Source organism: Sturnus vulgaris, chromosome Z (genome assembly GCF_052056855.1).
Source record: "Sturnus vulgaris isolate bStuVul1 chromosome Z, bStuVul1.hap1, whole genome shotgun sequence".
Taxonomy (NCBI): domain Eukaryota; kingdom Metazoa; phylum Chordata; class Aves; order Passeriformes; family Sturnidae; genus Sturnus; species Sturnus vulgaris.
This window is the reverse complement of record NC_142283.1, coordinates 79,816,805-79,837,622: the sequence shown is the minus strand read 5'-3', so window position 1 is coordinate 79,837,622 and position 20,818 is coordinate 79,816,805. Positions and strand designations below refer to the sequence as shown.

At 41.6% G+C, this 20,818-nt stretch overlaps 1 protein-coding gene across 2 annotated transcripts in view; it reads left to right on the top strand.

The window, feature by feature from the left end:
* The window catches only part of ST8SIA5 (ST8 alpha-N-acetyl-neuraminide alpha-2,8-sialyltransferase 5), a 41,667-nt gene that overhangs the window by 16,800 nt on the left and 4,049 nt on the right, over positions 1–20,818 (top strand). For both annotated transcript variants that reach the window (XM_014894861.2, XM_014894863.2), the window contains 4 exons: positions 10,454–10,546; positions 13,021–13,107; positions 16,360–16,504; positions 18,754–18,866. In XM_014894861.2, the coding sequence (XP_014750347.1) occupies positions 10,454–10,546; positions 13,021–13,107; positions 16,360–16,504; positions 18,754–18,866 (438 nt within the window). The remainder of the gene's footprint in view (positions 1–10,453; positions 10,547–13,020; positions 13,108–16,359; positions 16,505–18,753; positions 18,867–20,818) is intronic.

Below are 20,818 nucleotides of genomic sequence, written 5' to 3'. Positions count from 1 at the left end.
TAGCACTTCAAAGGCAAGCAGAAGTTGCAGTCTAACCTGCCAGAAATCATCCTGTCACTGAACCACAGCAATGCTGCAGCTCCTGTTCAGGCTCTTGCTGTAATGTGATCCTGTACGAGTGCTGCCCGCTGCTCTGCTGGTTGGTCTTGTAAAGGTTCTTTATAGGAGCAGCCAACCTCCACTGCAGTTTTCCACTTAGAGCAGGGGAAAAAAGGGCTCATGTGTATATGTTTGTGTGTGTGTGTGTGTATCTACCTATCTTCTACTCTTGTTGCCTTTTCAGTGTCTGCATATATAGTCTGTATTTACAAAGTCTTCAGTTTAGGCACTTGGCATATGAAAGAACTCAGTGTGACACAAAGACACACATCATCTTGAAGGCATGAGAAAACAAACAAATATGGATTTCCTCCTCTAGACACCTTTGACAGAGACAATTGAACCATCATTGATTGCCTGACTGGGAACAAAAACCCTTGAATACAAAAGACATAGTTGTAAGGGGCTGAACCACAGTGCTGCTCTCAGCCTCTTCAGCCTGTTCAAAGATAAAGAGGTTCAAGGTGCAAGTGGTTTTTACACAAACAAGCTGCACAAGCTAGATATAAACTGGAAAAATTTACAATATAAATAAAAAAAAGAAGTGTGTTTCAAAGCTGAGTTATGTGGTGTGTCAATGACTGTGCCTCCACTGGACAGGCTTCCCAGGGAATGGGCATGGCCCTGAGACTGCCTGGAGCATTTGGACAACACTCCAGAGATGCACAGTTGGGATTTTTGGAGTGTCTGTGCAGGGCCAAGAGCTGGACTGGATGATCCTCGCAGGTCTCTTCCATCTCAGGACATTCTGTGGTTCTGTGTTAGTGACAGTGGAGCTGAAAGCTTTTCAGTCTACCCACAACATGTTTCTCACCTAAATGTGTTAGAGATATTATTTATCCTTTTGTCTACTGTATGAAACCTGGGAATATAGGAAAATAAAAAGGTACTGCGTAAGTGTGGAGATGAGACTGTGTGGTGACTACTGCAGAGCTGTGTCAAAATTGTTTACTATTTACCTTTGATCAACTTTCTGACTGTGTTGTCACCACACATCTCCTGAGAGTCTTAATCTGACACTCAACTTTAGGCTGCTGATATAAAATGAAAACAAGTCTTCCTCTAATGAATAATTCTTTCCACTGAATGGAAAACTTGCAGACTACATTTCGCAGAACTGATTTTATTTGTATATATTTACAGGACTCCAGAGAGCTGTCTGAGATGCACAAAACTAATTGCATGTCAGCATAAGCACAGAGAAAATCTTTCACTGCATAGCTCTTCAGTTTGCTGTGCTGTCACCTTCTTGTAAAAGGTTAGGTGCTAAAAGATATTAATTGAAATTAGTATGAATATGTAACCTGTACCATTTATATATAGAGAGAGAGAGACACATGTTTATTCATGCATATGTGGTATCAACTTGAACATATTCTAGAACTACTCTTTATCTTTTAATTACATAATTTAATACAGGGTGTAGAGATGCTGACAACTCATCCTGTAGGAGTGAAGTTTTAGATGAAAATGAAGGACTTCCAAAGCAAAAGCACGCTGAAAGAACAAATGCATTAGAATAGCAAGTCAGCCCAATTTTATGAGAAAGTGGCCTTAGGGAAACTAATGAACAGTGAAGATTAAACACTGCATGAAAATGATCAAGTAAGAAAGAGATGAAGATTAAGGTGTTACGTGATTTCAGTAAACACTGAGTCACTCCTTAGATACAATCACACAATAGTTTGGGTTGGAAGAGACCTTAAAGCTCAGCCAGCCCCAACCCCTGCCATGGGCAGGGACACCTTCCACTGTCCCAGGCTGCTCCAAACCCCAATGTCCAACCTGGCCTTGGACACTGCCAGGGATCCAGGGGCAGCCACAGCTGCTCTGGGCACCCTGTGCCAGGGCCTGCCCACCCTCCCAGCCAGCAATTCCTTCCCAAGATCCCATCCAGCCCTGCCCTCTGGCACTGGAAGCCATTGCCTGTGTGCTGTCCCTGCCTGCCTTGTCCCCAGTCCCTCTGCAGCTCTCCTGGAGCCCCTTCAGGCCCTGGCAGGGGCTCTGAGCTCTCCCTGGAGCCTTCTCTTGTGCAGGTGAGCAGCCCCAGCTGTGCCAGGCTGGCTCCAGAGCAGAGGGGCTCCAGTCCTCTGATGGCTGAGGTCTGAAATCAAACACACTTCTCTCACTGCTCTGACAGCTCTGCTGGGCTGGGGTAACTCAGCAAACCCAGGTTTCATCACAGTGCTTCTGACAGTTCTTCAGACCGTGTAGGAGCAGCCCATGGCAATAAAAGCTTATGCCATGTGTGTGGTGCAACCGAGAGTGTGGATCCCGTTTCTGTCACCTAATACTGCTCTGGGCAGACACTTGACAGATCTCAATTTGCTGGGCCCTTTTGGCACCAGAGCCTCCATTTCAAATCAGATTACATTGCTGAAGGCCTTCTAGATAACAAAGGAATTGTGAATACTTTCAAGAAGTAAAAGGAGCGCCCCAAAACCATAGAGATTTCAACCACAGGGATTTCAACTAAAAGAGGACTATCCACACAGATGCAATAACAATCAGTTGTTGAACACTGGCTTATTTTTGATTCTTGTGCGTCACCCATTACCCATAATTCTATCTTTTGCATTTTACTTTGTGCTAAGCATCATTAAACCTTCCAGCATCCTTGTGGAGAATCAGGTAAAGGGTTTTATCTAATGTTGGTTATGAGTGATATATATAACCCCTTCCCAGAGTCCTGATTCTCCTGCTCTCCTTTGAACATGTTTTGCAACTTACTGAGATTGTGAGTCTTCATGCTTAAATAATTCTTCACTGCAAGGATCTGCCTTAATGACAGGATGACTTATCTGCCACAGGATGACTTATCTGCCATATTAGTTGGTTTATAGTGTTCTCTTCAGTCTACTGGAGCTGAAGATAATATTCAATGTAGAGTTTTTGTGGTGAGACCACAGAAGCCTTTGATGAGTGATAGGGGATTATACTTTTTGGCCTGTCAATTTGTACACTGAATTCTCTAGTATGACAGTTATGAAGCATTGTCCCCACTGGCTACAAAATAAAAAGTAGAATCAATTTGATTTATAACATGCATGTTGTGCAGAAGTGAACGTAAGGGCTTAGGATTTTCCTTAAGTCACATTGCTGAGTTCCTCATACAAGGATCCTATAATCTAAAAACCACGAGGAGGAAAAAAAAAAGAAGTAGTTACTTGCAATAAGCTAAAATGTGGGTTTTGAGATGTCATTGATATAGAAGGGTTGTCATGAGTTCTGCTATGCCTTCTAGGTGGGTGGTCGTACAGATAACAACATCAGCTGATCATTTTAGTCAGAGTGAATGGGAAAGGGCTTGATTAAAACGCCCAAGCAGCAGTTTATTAAAAATCTGAGGGTTTTGAAATGAAATTGGGAAAACAGGGCTTCCTGCAGCATACTCCACTGCTGCTTGTCAGGAGACGGCGTTGGTTTGATACAGTGAAAGACAAGAAGCACCAATGTGTCCCTGAAACTCAAGTTCAATGTAGTCTCCAACAAATAATTCACACACTGCACAGTGGGAGAACCTCTAAATGAAGATGTCAGTGTCAGAGGGGACCTGGGAATCCGTGGTGGTGGTGATGGACTGCAAGGTGGGCTTATCTCCAGGGAGAAGCAGGAGGCAGCCTGGACTTCACTGTGCCTTTTAGGGCTTTTTCTGCTGGAGCTCCTGCTGCTACACCCACGACTGCTGCAGTGGAGCTGTGTTTTGCAACTTACTGTGGTGCTGTGCTAGGCTGAAACCGTGGAGAGGCTTGTGTCCCAAATCAGTGGACAGATTGGAAGGGAACAACGTGCCATTGGCAGGAGTGGATGTTTGGTAAATTCACATTGCTAACGAGGTAATGAGCAGCAGAGCCAAGCAGTGCCAAGTGATCTGTGTGTGGAGATTTGGAGATGGGAGATCATAATCAGAATGGCAGTGAGCAGCCAGTGCCAGTTTGCCAGAAGCTTCCACAGCTGTGATGAAAAACATATCCTCGGGGCACCACAACCATCATCTGGACTGCACAGATGTGTAAGATACCTGTGGAGGCATGGGACCAGGTTAAAAAAAAAAAAGAATCCAGAAAAGGAGCACCTCTGGGGAAAATAAACTGCATTTTCCACTTTTCTGGGGATGTTCAGTGAGCTATCCAAGAGCAGCCTTTAAAGGACAGAAATATAAAAACCACTCCTCCTCTGTAGAAGGTCAAACTTAGGAATTTAGGGCTGGTCCATGGGAGCGCTTTTGGTTTCTTGAAAGCAAAAATTTTAATTTGGAAGACAGGCACAATATCTTGGTAAACTGTCCTTGTCTTAAAGAACAGGCCTATCTAATACCATCTATTATCAAACCCCAGAAAAACTTATGACTCTGTAAGACCAAACATATCAAAATATCCCAAGTGAGTGATCAGTGGGTTCATGAATCAATAGCTTTTAACCTCAGCTACAAGAATCTCCTGGAAAAGAATTCCAGATCCTGAATTTTAGTTACTCTGGTTCTCCTAGAAAAAAGCCAGTCTTGAACTATCAAGATGCCATTTCTATCTTTAGCTTCCAGGCATTGAATACTATTTTTCCTTGCTATACCGTATTGAAAACCTTCCTGCCACTGGTAATTGCTTCCTGGTGCAGTATCTCCTTACTCAGTCACCATATGTTTAGATTAAGCTTCACACGCCTCTCATAATTTTTTAGAATCCAGATAATTTCTGCAGGTCCTTTTGTAACTCTCACCAGTGTCTCAAAACCCCAAAGATGAAATGTCAGAACTGAATGCAGTAATTCAGAAGAGATATTATTACAAAATGTATACAGAGATATATTTTCTCTTGTTTATATTTTATTTTTTTTATATGACACAGCTTATGGTGGCATATTTTGCTCCCACCTACAGAGCATACTAAAAGTTCATGATCAGTTAGGCATCTACTAGCATTAGAGATGAAGATGCTACTGGATTTAAACCAGTTATTGCCAGTGACATTGTCATCAGCACATGGTAGACAGGAGGAACGTGAACAGTCTTTCTTAATATTTGTTGTCCCCAAGGATGAGGCAATCAAATAGTTTCATCAAGCTGTGTAGAAGAGGCCAGCTATTTCTCCAGTCTCCTCTGTGGAGCCCACAGCTCTTCCTCTCTCAGTTCAGCCTTTCAAGCACCATCCTGTTGTGGACAAGTGAACTCAGGCTCTCAAACAGCAGAAACAGCACAAGCAGCAAAGTGATTTTTTTTTTTTTTGGTGCCACAGTCCTGGTGAAGTTTAAATTAGTCTTAGAGCGTCAAATATTCCTTGCTTCCCTTGCCACATCTACATCAGCTTCTTTACCTGCTGAACAGGGATCATCCCTTCCCAATGGGACAAAATAATCCTGGTAGAACAGGCCAAGCAAAGTGGTAGGATGCTTTTATTAAGGGAGAAAACCCCTGAATTGATGTAAAGCCCTTAAAACTTTTGACCAAATCTTGTGGGTTTTGATTTTGTGGGTTTTGGTTTTGTGACACTGAAGCATTAAGAGAAGCAAAGGCCAGAGGGATTTGGTCTCTCACAATGGGCTCTGATGAAGTCAACACCTACTGTGTTCTACTCCAAATTTTCCAGGACTTCTATAGCTGTGATAGGCTCCACCCCAGCAGCAATTTTGCTCCAGGGACCTGAAGATTCCATGCAGGCCTTGCCAGATGGTATGAGTCCCCTGTGCTTTGGGGAATGTGGTCTGGAACACTTGAGACGTTCCTGAGAAAAGAAGGTGAATCTCGACCCAAGGCTGGCCATGGATCTGTCCGTGGTGATGAGTGCAGGCACTGCTAATTGGACAACACTCTTAGCAGGCATTTAGTAGAAGCCTGCAGGGTTTGGTTCATTTATTCTCATTTCTTAGTCACTGGATAATGTATATTTTTGGAAAGATCTTTGTTTTTCCTGCAGGGTAGGTGGAATCCTTCCTGCGATGCTCTGCAGTCTTGCTGCGCAAGAGCTGCAGCCTCACTGCAAACAGCGTCGAGAACTGGCACTGCAGGAATGAGCAGAATGAATGGGAAGGCAGCTTGAGAAAATAAATGCTCCTACTTAAAAGATGCCTGACCATTGCACTAAATTATACTTTAAAACTTTGTTCAGTATATCAGACAAATCAGTGTCTCAACCCAAGCGTCACTTGAAGGCAGGATTGAAGTCTCGGGCTTTTTAATTCATGTAGTGTGATCAAGAAAAGCTTACTTCTGATCAAAGCAGGAGCAGCCCAACTGCAGATGATCAAAGACCTAAGTGTTAGCTGATGTACTGAGAAACCAAATGTGTCTGTCACTAGTGAGCTCAGTAGGCAGCTCAGCTGGAGGTGAGGTTGCAATGGGGGACATGAAGGTTAGGAAAAAAGAACGTTTCAGTCAGTCAAAAAAAGAAAATTACAGAGTGAATAGCATCTAATTTCTGGGCACTCAGTGCAGTGGGCTGTAAAAAACCAGCCCACTCCGAGCACTTGCAGCTTGTGTGGTGTTCAGGCACAATATTTGATCCTGGAAAAGTGTTTTAGGTTTGAAAGCTACAATTGACGTGAGCAAACACAGAGCAGTGAGTGGTGTGTAGTGCCCAGTGCCCTGGGAAACTGAGTTGTTTGTTGTAATTTATTTGCAGTTGTGTTCTTAAGGCAAAGAATCATGAATTCTTGTATTGGTTTTCCTGTAGACTTGTGACCTTTAGAGGGATAAAAGTTATTTATGTTTCATCACGGGAAGCAGAAAAATGGAGGGAAAGGACATTATGGCAGTGACAGATCAACTCTGTTTTATGGATAATAAAACCTGACTGTCATTCTTGTAAAGCCAAAACACAGACCTTTTCCGTAGCAAAAGGAGTAAGTAGTGCAGTCAGGTTTGTCACTTGTCACTAATCAAGAACATAAATCAAAATAAACTGAACTATACCCTTGTTTCTTAGCTGGAGATCAGACTGAGGAGGATGATGGGGAGGACAGTTTCCATTTGTGCTAATTAAGCTTTCTGACAGGCAAATGTATCTTCGTTCACAGGGAACTACATGTTTTAGAGTGGGAGTTAATAGGCAGAAAGAACTCTCAGAGACCAGGGAGTGGGTGAGACTGATGCTTCCTCTGGGAAAGTGCGGGGGCCTGATCTCCAAACACTCCCTGCAGGACCAGACCCTTGCAAGATGAGGATGCAGGTTTAAAGGACATCTCTGGAGGTTGAGGGAACCCATGTCCCTTGTGCTAGGGCCTGGTGTTGTGCAAAAGCTGCATTCTAGGAAAGGAAACTGTGAAGCACTTCTGTGGGAAGAGGTTTTCCAGTGCTCCAGGGAACAACTTCTGCTGGTATCCCACCGTGTCTGCAGCAGGAGGAATCGCTGTGAAGCAAATAAATAGCAGGAACACTCCTGGGAGAAAGACAAGAACTCTATTTTCCTGAGTCTATTGACCAGCCACTGTCTTGAAAAACCCTTAATGCTGTTGCAGCACCATTATTACTTGCAGCCAACGTGCAGCAGCATCCGTAGCATTATGACTAAGGGGGGTTTAGTGGCTGGCTGTCTGCTCCAGTGGGGTTCAGGGCTGATGAAGGACAGCCCAAAGGATGTTTATTCAATAGCTTGGGATCACTGAGCTCGCTTCAGTCAAACTGGCCCCATGGCCAGCAGCATCTTCTCCCCTCTCTGTGCCGAATGACATTGCCATTGATCATCCAGCCCATCCCATGGACTGCACTTCCACGAGGTAGCAAATGGTGAATTCAATGCTCCCAGCGGCTCTGTTGGGAAAGCTGAAGCTGTTGTCAGAGTTAGAGGCTTGCAGGACAGTCCTGAGCTTTCTCAAACTGTAGGCTCATGGAATAGCTCTCCTAGAAATGCAGTGTTGCCTCATGGATTGATTTCCTTTCAGATCCAGAAGTGGTTTATTTTTGACCCAATCCTTTCCTCCTTAACCTTCTGCTGCTGAGGTAATGCATCCCTTTTCATTTCTATTTTTGGTTCGTGGATTGAGTAAACAGGCAATGATCAAAGGGAATGGCTGGAACACAGGAAATTTCATCTCCATTTCATAAAATGACATCTTTGACTTCAATGCCACAGGCTGAAGGCAGCTTTCCCATGCTGTGGTGTTCCCACGTGACAGCATGTGCTGTTTGACATCTGAGCTGCCTCTCTCTAACTTAGCAGCACAGCCAGAAGTGCACAGGAAAGATAAAAATAAATGCTAATCTAGATTTTTTGCTCTGCTTATCTGTCCTGAGGCACATTCAAGGTACTGAAATGAAGTGTTAGGTGACAGGTGAGGATGAGGCTGATAGTCATTGCTCGCTCTGCACACCCTAAGAAGCAGGAGGGGTGTGTAAGGTGCTGAGTGTTGTGTGGGGGTGTGTACCTGCCCCTAGTTACTGTGTAGAACGTGCACATCCAGGGTGCCAGCACTGTCTGACTCAAAGAGCCAAAGAAAAGGATTGATACCACAAAAGACAGTCAGAAAAATGATTATTTCAGAGGATTAAAACATTGTCTGTACTGGTAGCCAGAGGGGACTCCTTCGGCCCTGGAAAATTCTGTGATCAGTAAGAAATTCTATGGTGCTGTCTCAAGAGAGATTTTGGTTTGGTTTGGGAAGTTACCTGGACTACATCCACACAGGGCTTTGGCCTGGTGCAAGCAAGGTGGGCTCTGCATCCAAACCCAGCTGAAGCCTCCTTCACAAGTTGCTCAGCTCCAGCTCAACAAGACAAGCACATGGGAGATGTGCCAGGGCCGTGGATTTCAGCTGCTCCTTAGCAAATGCTGAATGCCCAGTGAATAATTCAGCTGGAAGGAGAGTGAAAGCCTTTTGGTGAGAGCCCAGATGAAGATTCATGCTAGGTCTCCCTTCAAGAAGTATTTTCATAGGGTTTTCATTGATTTTGGAATACTTTAACTGTATCATTTCCTCTACAAAACTCACAAAATTTCTTTTTTGTTGCCTTGAAGGCTATACATACACATTTACAAATAGGCACATTTTTAAAAGATGAGCTATTGTGTTTTTCTGACTTCTTTATTAGGAATTTTTCTATTCTCCTCCTGCCACCTTTAAGCATGGGCTTCCTCCTTTCACTCTCAAGGTTTGTGCCTTTCACTGGCATTTGAAAAAGCTGAGGTGGTGAAAACCTCAGGGAGAGGTGAAGTAGACACCTAAAGCAGCACTTGACAGGACAGAAAAACAGCACTTGACAGGACAGAAACGTTCCCAGTTGAATGCAAATTGCTTTGGGAGGCTCTTGGACTTTTTCCACTCACACATAGGTCAAACATGAATTTTGATATTATTTTGCAATGAGACAAACCTCAAATATTACATTTCCAGTGATGGCTTAAATAAAGCTTTCCCATGAATCTTACCTTTATATTTCCCACTGAAGATTCAGAAATTGAGTGCTTGGAGTTACAGCCTCAGGAATTCCAGGATTTTAAAGAATCCATCAAAACAGCTTCCTCTAGCCTTGTTTATAATATCAATTCCTCCAGGTAATTTTCTCTTAGTTTTTCATTGTCCTCTCAAGTGCTTCATGGGGATGTGCAGGTCTTAGGAATTAGGTTTTAATACAGATTTCTAATGATTAGGAGTGAAACTGATGCAGAGCTTGATTGAAACCCTAAATCTTGTTTGCAATTTCAATACAGACTCACTGAGTGCACTTGACAGCCTGGGCTATTTCTTTCCCCTAAGCATGAGTAGCTGCCATTGTGTTTTTCTTCTCCTTCAGTCCAGTGACTAAGTTAAAGAAATTAGCCAATAAAGTAAATATTTATGTCTATATTTTAATCAAGAATACCACTGTTATTTGTGCTGTGTCTGAGCATTCAAATCCTTTTGTTCTCAAATTATTTTTCCAGAATATAATCCCTGTTTCCATTCCCTTCCAAGCAGACCAAAAGAGTAAATCCCAGTGAAAAGCTCAGTTGCTCAAGAGCTATGGAATAGCCTCCATAGACAGAATACAACCTCTAGCACTTTTATGGAACTGTTTTTACCAACCCAGAACAGTCAGGCACCCAAAAGATGGGAACAGTGTTCCTCAAATGATCAGCACTTTTGCCCTGACTTTCAGTTCCAGCTGCCAAGTGCTGACTGCTGGAAAATGTAGCTGGCCCTTGTCATTGCTTCCAGATAAATAAACTCCTGTAGGAATGGACAAAGTGGGCATGGGAGACTGTTCTAGGACCAGCAGGGACATCTGTGCTTTCCTGTGATGGAGCAAACTGCTTATTGGCCTGGCAGTGCAGCCTTAAGTTAGGAAAAATCATAAATGACAACTTCCAGCAAAATTCTGTTGATGTGCAAGACAATTATTCTAGCCTAAACCTTATTTATGATATCTTTTCTTGTCCTTCCTCAGATATTTTGAGTTTTATGAAGGGCCTTTGGAGTACAACTCTACAAAATGCCTGGAATTAAGGCAGGACATCATTGAAGTGAAGGTCTTGTCCATGTAAGTATGAAATAAATGTAAAAAGAAGAACTATTTAGCAATAAAAGCATTGCTAAAAATGTTATTTTTGAGGCAGGATGGAATGGTATCTTACACTGACACTGTCAAAAGATGCAAGTCTCAAGAGATCACATCAACAAGGATCTCAGAAGGGACCCCTCACCTTCTCTTACCTGTGCAAGCAGTGTTTGAATTTAATCTGAGGTCCGTTTACAAATCATGGAAGCTTTTCCCATACATTGAGGCATTTTGGTCAGGCCCAGAACTATTGCTGAGAATTAAACACAGTGTTTGTAATATCATATTTCCAGTAATTAAAGAGTAAGAACAGCCAGACTGACTCATGCAAGTGTCCATCTACCTTAAGGCTCTTTGATTGACACTGGCCAGCAGTGAAGGCTAAATAAGAAAGAAAATGCTCAGCCCTTCCTGATAATAAATACTGGCATGGAGCCTTGTGGACTGGTAGAAGGAATCCAGACTGGAGTAATCAGAGTAAACAATAGCCCTTTCTGTTATTTTGTTTAGATATTTTCTGAGCCCATTTGTATTTTTGACCTCTTCAAACAGCAGAGAGTTTCACAACTCAAAATCCCTCGGTGAAAAGATAAGAAAATGTGATTCTGGGAAACAATAAAATATCTCTAAGTTTTGTTTTCTGGTCCAGTAAGTAAGTCAGGAAACCAATGAGTTGAATGAGATGTATATATGAAACCACAGTGAAGGAAATGGGTGAAAAAAGTGAGTTTGCCAGTGTGACAAGTGCACAGCTGGGTAATTTTTGTGTTGCCCTTTTGCATTTTCAGCATTTCACTGAGTTTAGGTGCTTAGATTATGCTTAATCCCTCACCACTTCTAAAGCCAGTAATTTAGTAATGTTACAGGCAATGTACAAGGTCTGCAAAGTGCATTGGGAATGTCAGTTCCAAGTGCAGCTCCACAGGTGCATAACAGGCAGCCAGGGCGACAGAAATTTTATAGAAATTACAGAAAATACAGTGTGCTGCTCCAGGTCTGCACGAATCTGAGCATGTCTCCCTCACTGACTTTGTGCACAGCAAAATGTAGGTTATGTCCTTGCCTTCTGCACTGGATGAAGGATGCACAAGTAACACACTTTGCACTGCTTGCTGACTCGCAGCACTTAAAAATAAATAGGAGGGGTGAGAATGTCACACTTCTGCTGAAGATGAGGAGATCTGAATCGACTTTTTTTGTTTGGTTGGTTTTTTTGTTTTTCATACTAATCAGAGGACACAGAGAATTTCTCCTTTTTCTTCACCTTACCCAGAGGCCCAAGGAAGGTAGTGGAGTCCTGCTCAGCTAGATATGAGTTACCCTTAAATTCTAGATGCCATTTGGCATTCAGATCTTTTACTCTGCTGGTCACTTTTGATGTTCTTGATTCAAATGTGCTGTGTTTCCCAAGTCAGCCCTTATGGTAATGGAAGATTTCCAAGTTAATGTGCTCTGGTGGGCTACAGAAAGTACAATATGACCTAATTCCTTCCTGTAACTTCCTCAGCCTGGGAAATGCTAGGTTCTACTCACATTAAATATATAATTATCTTAAAAGTCTTTGCTTTATTCAAACATTAAAAGCCCTCAAGCCTGAAGAGAACTCATTAAGACCTGTCAATCTAGCAGAAATCACAGACTTACAAATTTCTTAGCTAGACTGTGCAGTTGCTTCCTACCTGTAGTTATTTGCAAAGCCTTCATTATCTCTGTTGTCCAAACGAACAAGAATATGTGTGAACTTCAGTGAGGAAGTTCTTGGAATTGGTGATATCATCAAAAAATGAGTCATCCTTTATCAGCCTAGTTGAAATAGGAGTGTTTTGTTGTTTTTGTTTTTGGTTTTTTTGTTTTGTTTTTTAATGTGACTACAGGTATATTGATTAGCAGAGGAGGTGGTAGAGATCCTTGTGTAAAGAGCTTTTCATTTCCTCTTACCATCACAGACTCTTATCCCTATACATGAGCTCATAAATTGTTCATAAAATAAATTTACTTACAGTGTTTTGCTGTAGGAGCTCACAGATTAAGTGAACCTCACCAAAATACAGCTTTAGTTGGCCAAATGAATGCCCTTTTCCAATACCCCCTCCCTGGGCCCTTCTGCTGGGTGCACCTTTTCCCCCAAACCCAGCTGGTAGAGACCCATTTGTTACCCAGCAGATTTTGTTAGAGTAAATGCTTCTTGTTTAATATTGCATTTTTTTATCCTGAAAAAAATGGAGAAAGCCTATCAGGGAGAAGAAATCAGTCCCAAACATCAATTATTGCATACACAGGGCTTAAAGTGGCTATGTCTGAGCAGAAAAGAGAAGAGAGATTATGAATTTTGTACTGTCTAGACTGACTGATTTGCCCCATCAATTTGCATGGTACTCTATCTGCAGCTGTTTTAGGAAATTATGCTCTTGTAGTAAACTTAATTTTTATTTTTTTCTTTATTTTTTATCTTTTAGGGTGAAACAAACTGAATTGTTTGACAGATGGAAGAGCCTACAGATGTGCAAATGGGAGATGAATGTCACAGAAGCCAATTTATTCAAGTAAGAATGGCTCACATTAATGAGACTGAGTAAAATTTACTTTAGTTTGGGTTTAGCTTCCTGCAGAGAGATCAAAATTTCATATGGGTAGCAAGAGCAAGCATGACAACATTTGGAGTACCATCCTTTTGAATAAATGTGGATTTTCCTTCTTACTTAAAAAAAAAATAGCAGCAAGTGTGAAAGAATGCTTTTCTGGCATGTGGAACAGTCTCCCAGGAAAGGCAAAGAATTTGGTGTGGGAAAGACTTCCAAGTGTTATTTGGGCAGCAGTGAGGATGGAGGTGAGATTTAATGTCTGCACCTAACACATCAACCTAACTCTCTGGCTTGGAATGGTAATATCACTGGTGATACTGTAAATTTGGCCTGCAAGTATTTGCAAGTACTTTTTTTGCAATACAGAACTATTTGCAAATACTCAAACTGGATTTCTTCTGGGTGTTTCAGGTACTGTCAGACCTTGGTTATGACTTTCTCTGCCTGTTTGGGCTTATTTTTAGTTTTGGTGGGGGGTTTTTTTGTTTTTTTTTGTGGTTTTTGTTTGTTTGTTTGTTTGTTTGTTTGTTTGTTTGTTTGTTTTAAAATGACTTCTCAGCCATTACAGATTTTCTACATTTGTTTTCCTGGTCGTCAGAGATCTCTCAGTTTGTTTCTGTAGTGTTCTGTCCTTCTTCAAGTAACTTCTCTGGTGAAGGGCCTCCATGATCCTCTCAAGACAGAGCTTTTGAAACTGTGAAGGGAACATAGATTGAAGTGAAAACAATTTTTGAATGCTATATATTAATATATTCCAGTACCATATTTGAGTATGTTTTGAGAAAACAAACTATTTCAGGGTAAGTGCTGTAGACTGAAGTCTGCAAGTCACTAGTACAATTCAGAGCTGTTGTTTATAATAAGGCCCCCAGCTTTATCCCAAATTTTCTTGCATGATTCCAGGAAATAGCTGTCAGGAGTTAATGAGAGAATGTGAGAATGCATGTGCTGAGTTAGTCATTGACATCTTTAAAAATAACATTGTTAGTCTCAGGCTCATAACAGTTTCTCCGACGTGATCTCCACACCTAAGTTTTTTAGGTGTTTTTTTGTTTGTTTGGTTTTGGTTTTTTGTGGGTTTTTTTGTTTGGTTTTTTTTTTTGTTTCTGTTGGTTTTTATTGTTAGTGGTGGTAATGGTGGTGGTATTGGGGCTGGTTTGGTTTGGTTTTTTCCCCTGTATTTTTCCTGGAAATTACTTGATGGGCAATTATCAGAGCCCATTTTGAAGAGAGGAGTCATTCAGCATTACAGCTCATTATTTTAATAACATCTGGAGTGAGAGGAGTAATGATTGTGCCCAGAGAGCAAGCAGCACTTTGAGGTATGGAAAGGAGCCCTTTGAGGTTTAGAGGCCAGAGTAGAGGTGGGAGCAATGAGAAAGGACTATCCAAAGACCACCAGGAGGACCATCAATCCATCTCAGGCACATTAAACAAAAAACCCCTCTCCATCCTGTGCCCTGGGAGAAAAAAAGAGATGAAAGACTCCTCTCACTGCCTGTACCTGCCTGACTGATATATCACTGCTCCAGGAACCCTCACTGGCACCCAGATGTAACATGATCTTTCTCAGGTGGTTTCAGGAACAACAATAGTGCTTGTAATTAAAAAGAAAGAAGTGTCTAAAGCCTGTTTGATCTGTGTTCCATGGGCCAGAGACATCAGGGGAAGCTGCTGTCCCTCAAAAGCAAACCAGGATCTCTGAGTTTGGAGGTTGTTTAGGAGAAGGCTGAAACATGTAACCCTCTGAGCTGTGGAATTTTGAGCTTTGCCAGTCCTGGACCATCATGTGAGATGGGGACAATCCAGCAGATTTTAAATGGCAGCTACTTAAGCAGCAGAGAGGGAGGAAGGGCAAAAATCACAATAAGAGTTTGTGTCTGGAGACTAAGGAAAGCAGTTTCCTCGAGAGTCTTCTTCTATCAGATATCAGGCATTCACATAAAGGACTCTGCCTCTGGAAAACCAGCTGGACATTAAGGAAAAACATCTCTTTCAATTCCTTAAGGAGCAGCCAATGAAGAGGTTTTTCTAATATCCCAACTATAACAATTCAATTCCACTATCTGCTTGTAATTATTTTTGCTGTTAGACATTATTCAATGACTTTTTCAGTCTCATTTGCTGCCGTGATCTGATGGTCATTTTGTGCCATCCTGCATGAGTCAAGTATATGAGAGTAATTGGGCATCACTGAAATGTTTGCATAATTCTCTATTTGCTTTCTGGTGCTTGTAATAAAGCCCATAAAGAAGACTGGCTTATTCTTCCAACTTTGAATATGAGGTCACACACCCCAGAGGCAAGGCATTTAATCTGGGTTATTTGAGAGCCGTTTGGCTTTGTCTTCATGCTTGTACATTCACCATGACACGTATTTTTCATTAAAGGTGTCAAATGCATTTACTGAGAAATAAACCATCTCTGGAATAAGAACGAGCAGAAGTCAGGGCTTTCAGTGCCACCAGTAAAAGAAGAAAAGCATTCAGGGAAGGATGGGAGCTGGAAAAGGGAATCTTATTTGCAAAGCTGTTTTTCCCATTACATTTCATATGCAACATGGCAAAGTGATCAGAGCTGAATATTTTTTCTCTTTTGGGACTTTATGCAGCTCTTGCACTGGAATTTCTTCCGTTTTGTCCCAAGGACAAAGAAAATTTTGGTCATTTGGATTTTGGAGTTTTAGGCATGATCAGTTTGCCTGGCACCCATCTGTCAGGGCCACATCACCTTCCTGACACAGACATGTGCAATGCCAAGGTCAAAACTAAGATCTTTGAAAGTTGTTTTTTTTTGTTGTTGTAATCAAGGTTTTCCTGCCCAGTGACAAGGATATAATTTATAAAGTGTTGAAGATGTCTAAGGTAGAGAGGGACAAATTCATTAAGGTGGTTTTGCCAGGATATTGGAGGCAGAAGCTCATCTTTGGGAACTAGAGCAGGGCAGAATTTGCACAAGTATTTCTCTAGAAGAGACAAGTACAGGTCTCTCATTTTCTGTCTTTTCTTTTTGTTTTGCCATAATTTTCTCAATCAAAGAAAATTTCACCTAATTGGAAGTTTTCTGAAGGAAAATTCAGCAAACCACCATTTTACTCATCCTACAACTAAAAAATGTCTTTGTGGTGAAAAATACCTCATTAGGAGTAACAGCAATTGAAAATTCTGTATCATGCCATCAGCTCCTTGATTTTATTTCTTTTTCATTTCACAGGTCTACTCTGTCAAGGTGTTGCAATGCCCCATCCTTTCTGTTCACCACCCAGAAAAATACTCCCTTGGGAACTAAACTGAAATATGAAGTGGACACGAGTGGAATCTTTCATATCAACCAAGAAATCTTCAAAATGTTTCCAAAGGTGCCTCTGCTCATCTGCAGGATTAGCTTCACTGTACTTGCTGCATTAGGCACTATCCTTATAGCCAAGCATTTAGCAGTTGTTTGACATTTCTACAAAATTCACTGCTTATATTTTAAAAATGTGTATCTTTGATACAATATTTTAGATTATTATCTAAATCTAGATATGTTTTCTGGTGGTCATCTGCAAAATACATGCATACACATGCATACATACAAATATATTTTTATATACATGTATGTATATATATGTGTAATTTCCTGCAGAATGTTAGTGACTTAGGAGCAAAGTGGATAATGAAGTAAGAAAATAAATAAAAGAGACACTGATTGATCAGAACTCTTTTAAAGTATAATATTCACATACAATAAATCTAACATTTGGGGGTAGGTCTGCTTTTGGTTTTGGCATGATTATTTTATAAATCATATTCACAATGACTATTTTTATACTTATTTCCGTTTGCAGATTATCTGTGAACAGGTTTCATAATTTTTAAATGTACTCATCATAATGATTATTCAAAACCTTTCTAGCAAATGATGCTTGACCTCCAGGGGTATTCAAGGTTATAATCAGTATATAATCTGCTCTGCACATAGTGACTGATGTGCAGGAATGGGCTGATGTGGCTGCAGATTTATCACAAGGCATACCCCTCCAATTTACAGCAGCATACTTGGAGGGGGGTAGCTGAAATGTATCCCTTTTCAAAAGTCAGACGTATATTCAGGTTAAGTACTTAGATTTGTGCCATCGAACCTGTCCTTTAGGGTCCAACCACTTCAAATCCTCTGGTTTTCTGAGCACTGCTGAGAAGCAGGGAAGTGCTGTTATCTGAAGGTGGGGAGCTGGGGCAGGAGCAGGGGAAAGGCTCGGATCCAGGAAAGCACTTTGGCACCTGGAGACGTGCAAAGAATGGGTACATCTCAGTCCAGAAGCATTATCCTCAAAACCCTGCCTCATTAGGCAGATGAGTGCATGAACGTCTGAATGCCTGAGACCTGCTAGGAGTGTGCTACAGCTTCTGTGGTGTTTGTCCAGTTAGATCAGGATGCTGTGAAGGCATGCCAAAATGCCTTTGGGAGTCTGGGCAGTGACCAAAGCCACCTTCAGTATAGGAACAGGGCTGCAGCCTGGCACATATAGGAAATAAAGGGCTGAAAACACAGCAGCAATGCTGTAGGGGCAAGAGCCTTGTGCTGAGCATGGGCACCTGGCTTCTGATTTCCCTTCCAGGGCTGCCGAGGCACTTTGTGTTAAGAAATCACTGCATAAAGCACAGACAGCTCCATATTTCCTCTCTGTCAGACAGCTGCTGCTTTTCTCAGACAGGTGTAATTGCATGCCCTTTTTGCCTCATGGCTCATGGATGCCGTGGAAAGATCCTGGGAATAATCACCCAGAAATGTCAAGCCACTCCTGCATCCCTCTGTAGTTTGCAGCATGAGATTATTGATAAAATATGTATGTACCAAAAACGAGCACTCTCATGCTTATATAAGCACTTCCCTACATATTCATAAGGTGTAGCGTGGCTCAGCTCTGCGTCACAGCCCTCTCACCCTAACAGCCCAGTTTGTTCTCAAGATGTGATTTTCACTCTCTCTGGCTTCGGCAGCAGCTGCATCTCTGTGTGTGTGAATTCTGCCCAAAGATTACAGGAAGATGCATCCTCCACAAGTCCAAAAAATGCCTGACCAAAGGCAGTGCTGGTAGTACAAATGCTAATTAATAATCATTAATACTATTAGTACAATTAGAGTTGGGAAGCACTAAAGTTTGGGCTGCTTTCTGCAATGTGCTGTCTGACAGACTTCTTAGGCTTTACTGGCTGCCCCAGAGCTCTGTGTGCAGACTTCCCAAAAGCAGGACACCAGAGCCTGAGGAGCCAGCAGTTTGCAGGCAGCTCAGAAAACAGTGCCTGAGCTACACTGATTTATGGTTTAACACGGAAATCAAAGGGGAAAGCAAATGTCTGAAATTACTCGTTATGTTCTTGAAAGTGGGGGAAAAGAACAGGTTGTTGTCTTTTTTCCACTTGGATTTGCTGTCTGTGTCATCTCTTGCACTGCAAAATATCCCATCGCTTTGTGTACAGGGAATATTGCCCCCCAGAACCAGTGTCAACATCCTATGGTTAATGCACCAGGGTGCAGCCGCAGAGGGAAGAAAGGAAAAAGTGAAAAAGAGACTTGGCTCCGTGTTTTGGGGTCTTTAACCACTTCCTTGCTGTGCTGTTGCAGGACATGCCGTACCACCGCTCCCAGTTTAAGAGATGTGCAGTGGTTGGGAATGGAGGAATTCTGAAGAACAGCAGATGTGGCCGGGAGATTGACAGCGCAGACTTCGTCTTTAGGTAACCACCACAGCTCCTTTTTTTCTCTTTTTTGCCTCTCCTAATCACAAATAGAACATTGCAAAGCTATTCTCTCTCACATGGAAACATGACATTTGCTAAATTGACTGTGTCCAGCCTGCATCTTGCACAAAATGCTGTGGCTTCAAAAAAACCCAAAACCCAAAAAATAACAAACTAAAAAAACCACAAAACATCTTACTTTATAATATTTTTTGAAACCTAAGCTTTGAGGAATTATTTCTCCCTAGCTTCGTGGGGCTAATCACTGACTTATTGGCAAAGTCTGATGCTCTCTTTCAGGATATCCCCTGCCACTGAGGTTATGGATTTATCCTTCTATTAGCCTATAAGCAGGGTCCTATGAGCCTGGGCATAATTTTCTGGGGCAGATCTGAGCCAGAGGTACAACCTCTATGGAGTGACAAGCATCTTGGGCAGATGTTAGTAGCTCACAGCTGATGTGCCTCAGAGGTGTGTTTCTGGACTGGTGCAGAGCTCAGGTGCTCCATAACAGGAGTTAGTGTAATCAATAATCAATACAGGGCCTCCAGAGTCACCAGAATAACTTTAAAGGGTAAGTGTCTTCCTTGCTCCTCACTATATGTGGAATTATCCAGGTTTTGCATAAACTGGGATGTCCCACGATGAGTGTCCCTGGATAAGAGAGTCTAGCAGCAGTTTTATAATCTTTAATATATATGAGAAAGATTTTTTTTTTTATTCATATGCATGACTAATCCCTCTCTAAATCCTGTTAAGCTCTTTGCCTGGGTCATGGCATATGACCACGAGCTCACAGATTCATGACTCGTTCTCTAGAAAAGAGAAATCTCTTTATTTCAGTTGGCCTATTTTCTGATCTTGGGTCTGTTTTTGTCAGTTTAGAATAACTATGCATGAAACAATTAATTTCTCTGACTTCACACCAGCAAAAATTAGATCAGATTTTGGTTCAGTGCAGCCTTATTTAACTTGACATGATATGAGAAAATTTTACAGGTCCTATATTCAGTATTCATTCTTTTCAGACCCTTTGTCTGCCTTTTGTTCCAACTTTACAGAAAACTATTATCTTAGTTTTCACTGAAAAAAAAATCTGTGAGAAAGTCCAGTCTTCACATAGTTTTTTTCTTAAAAGCCTAGTGTACTCCATATGCATTTAATAATTACTGTCATTCCCTGCTGTTGTGTTGGATCACAACCATGAGTATGGATGAAAGGAGCACCCCATGTGATACATGGAGATGGCAAGTTTATAGGCAGAAGCTGAATTACGTCTGACAAATCTCATTTATGTTTAAGGACTTTTAGTAGAGGTCCTGTTTTACCACTGCTAGTCGTCCTTGAACTGTATCAAAACTAGTAAAAAAAAAAAAGAGGAGATATTAGAGAACTTAGACATTGGGTTGTGTTTGGTAATAGCAATAATTAAATAGAGGTTTAGTCAGAACTGGAATATGAATAAATATATCAGTGCCAAAGAAACCCCTGGTTCGCCATCTCCAAAATGTGCATTATGCACAATAATGTGCCAGTGTTTTAAAACTCCAGGCCTGCTGACATCAGTTTAAAAGTAAAGCTTGTGTTCAAGGTCAGGTCTGAACACATCTGCTTTCCAGACAGCACTCCACCAAACTATCAGGAATCATCTTGGACACCAGTGAAATAATTTAAAACTTTTCACAAGCTGCTTATGGAGCTGATTACATTCAGCTATACCTTCAGGACACCTGGGGAATATCTCTCCTTGTGGCCAGCAGCATGCAGCCCAGATTGCCCTGTGAACTAAATTCTGAAAGCAATTAGTTATAGTACAATAGAATGTATAAAATACACATCAGAATTTCATTTACTAGTAGTTATTGTCTGTCTCCATCTACTGGCCAGAGCAGAGCTCTGTGGGGAAACACGGGGTGAATTTAGAGATGGGATTGCTCTCTTGGTGGGGA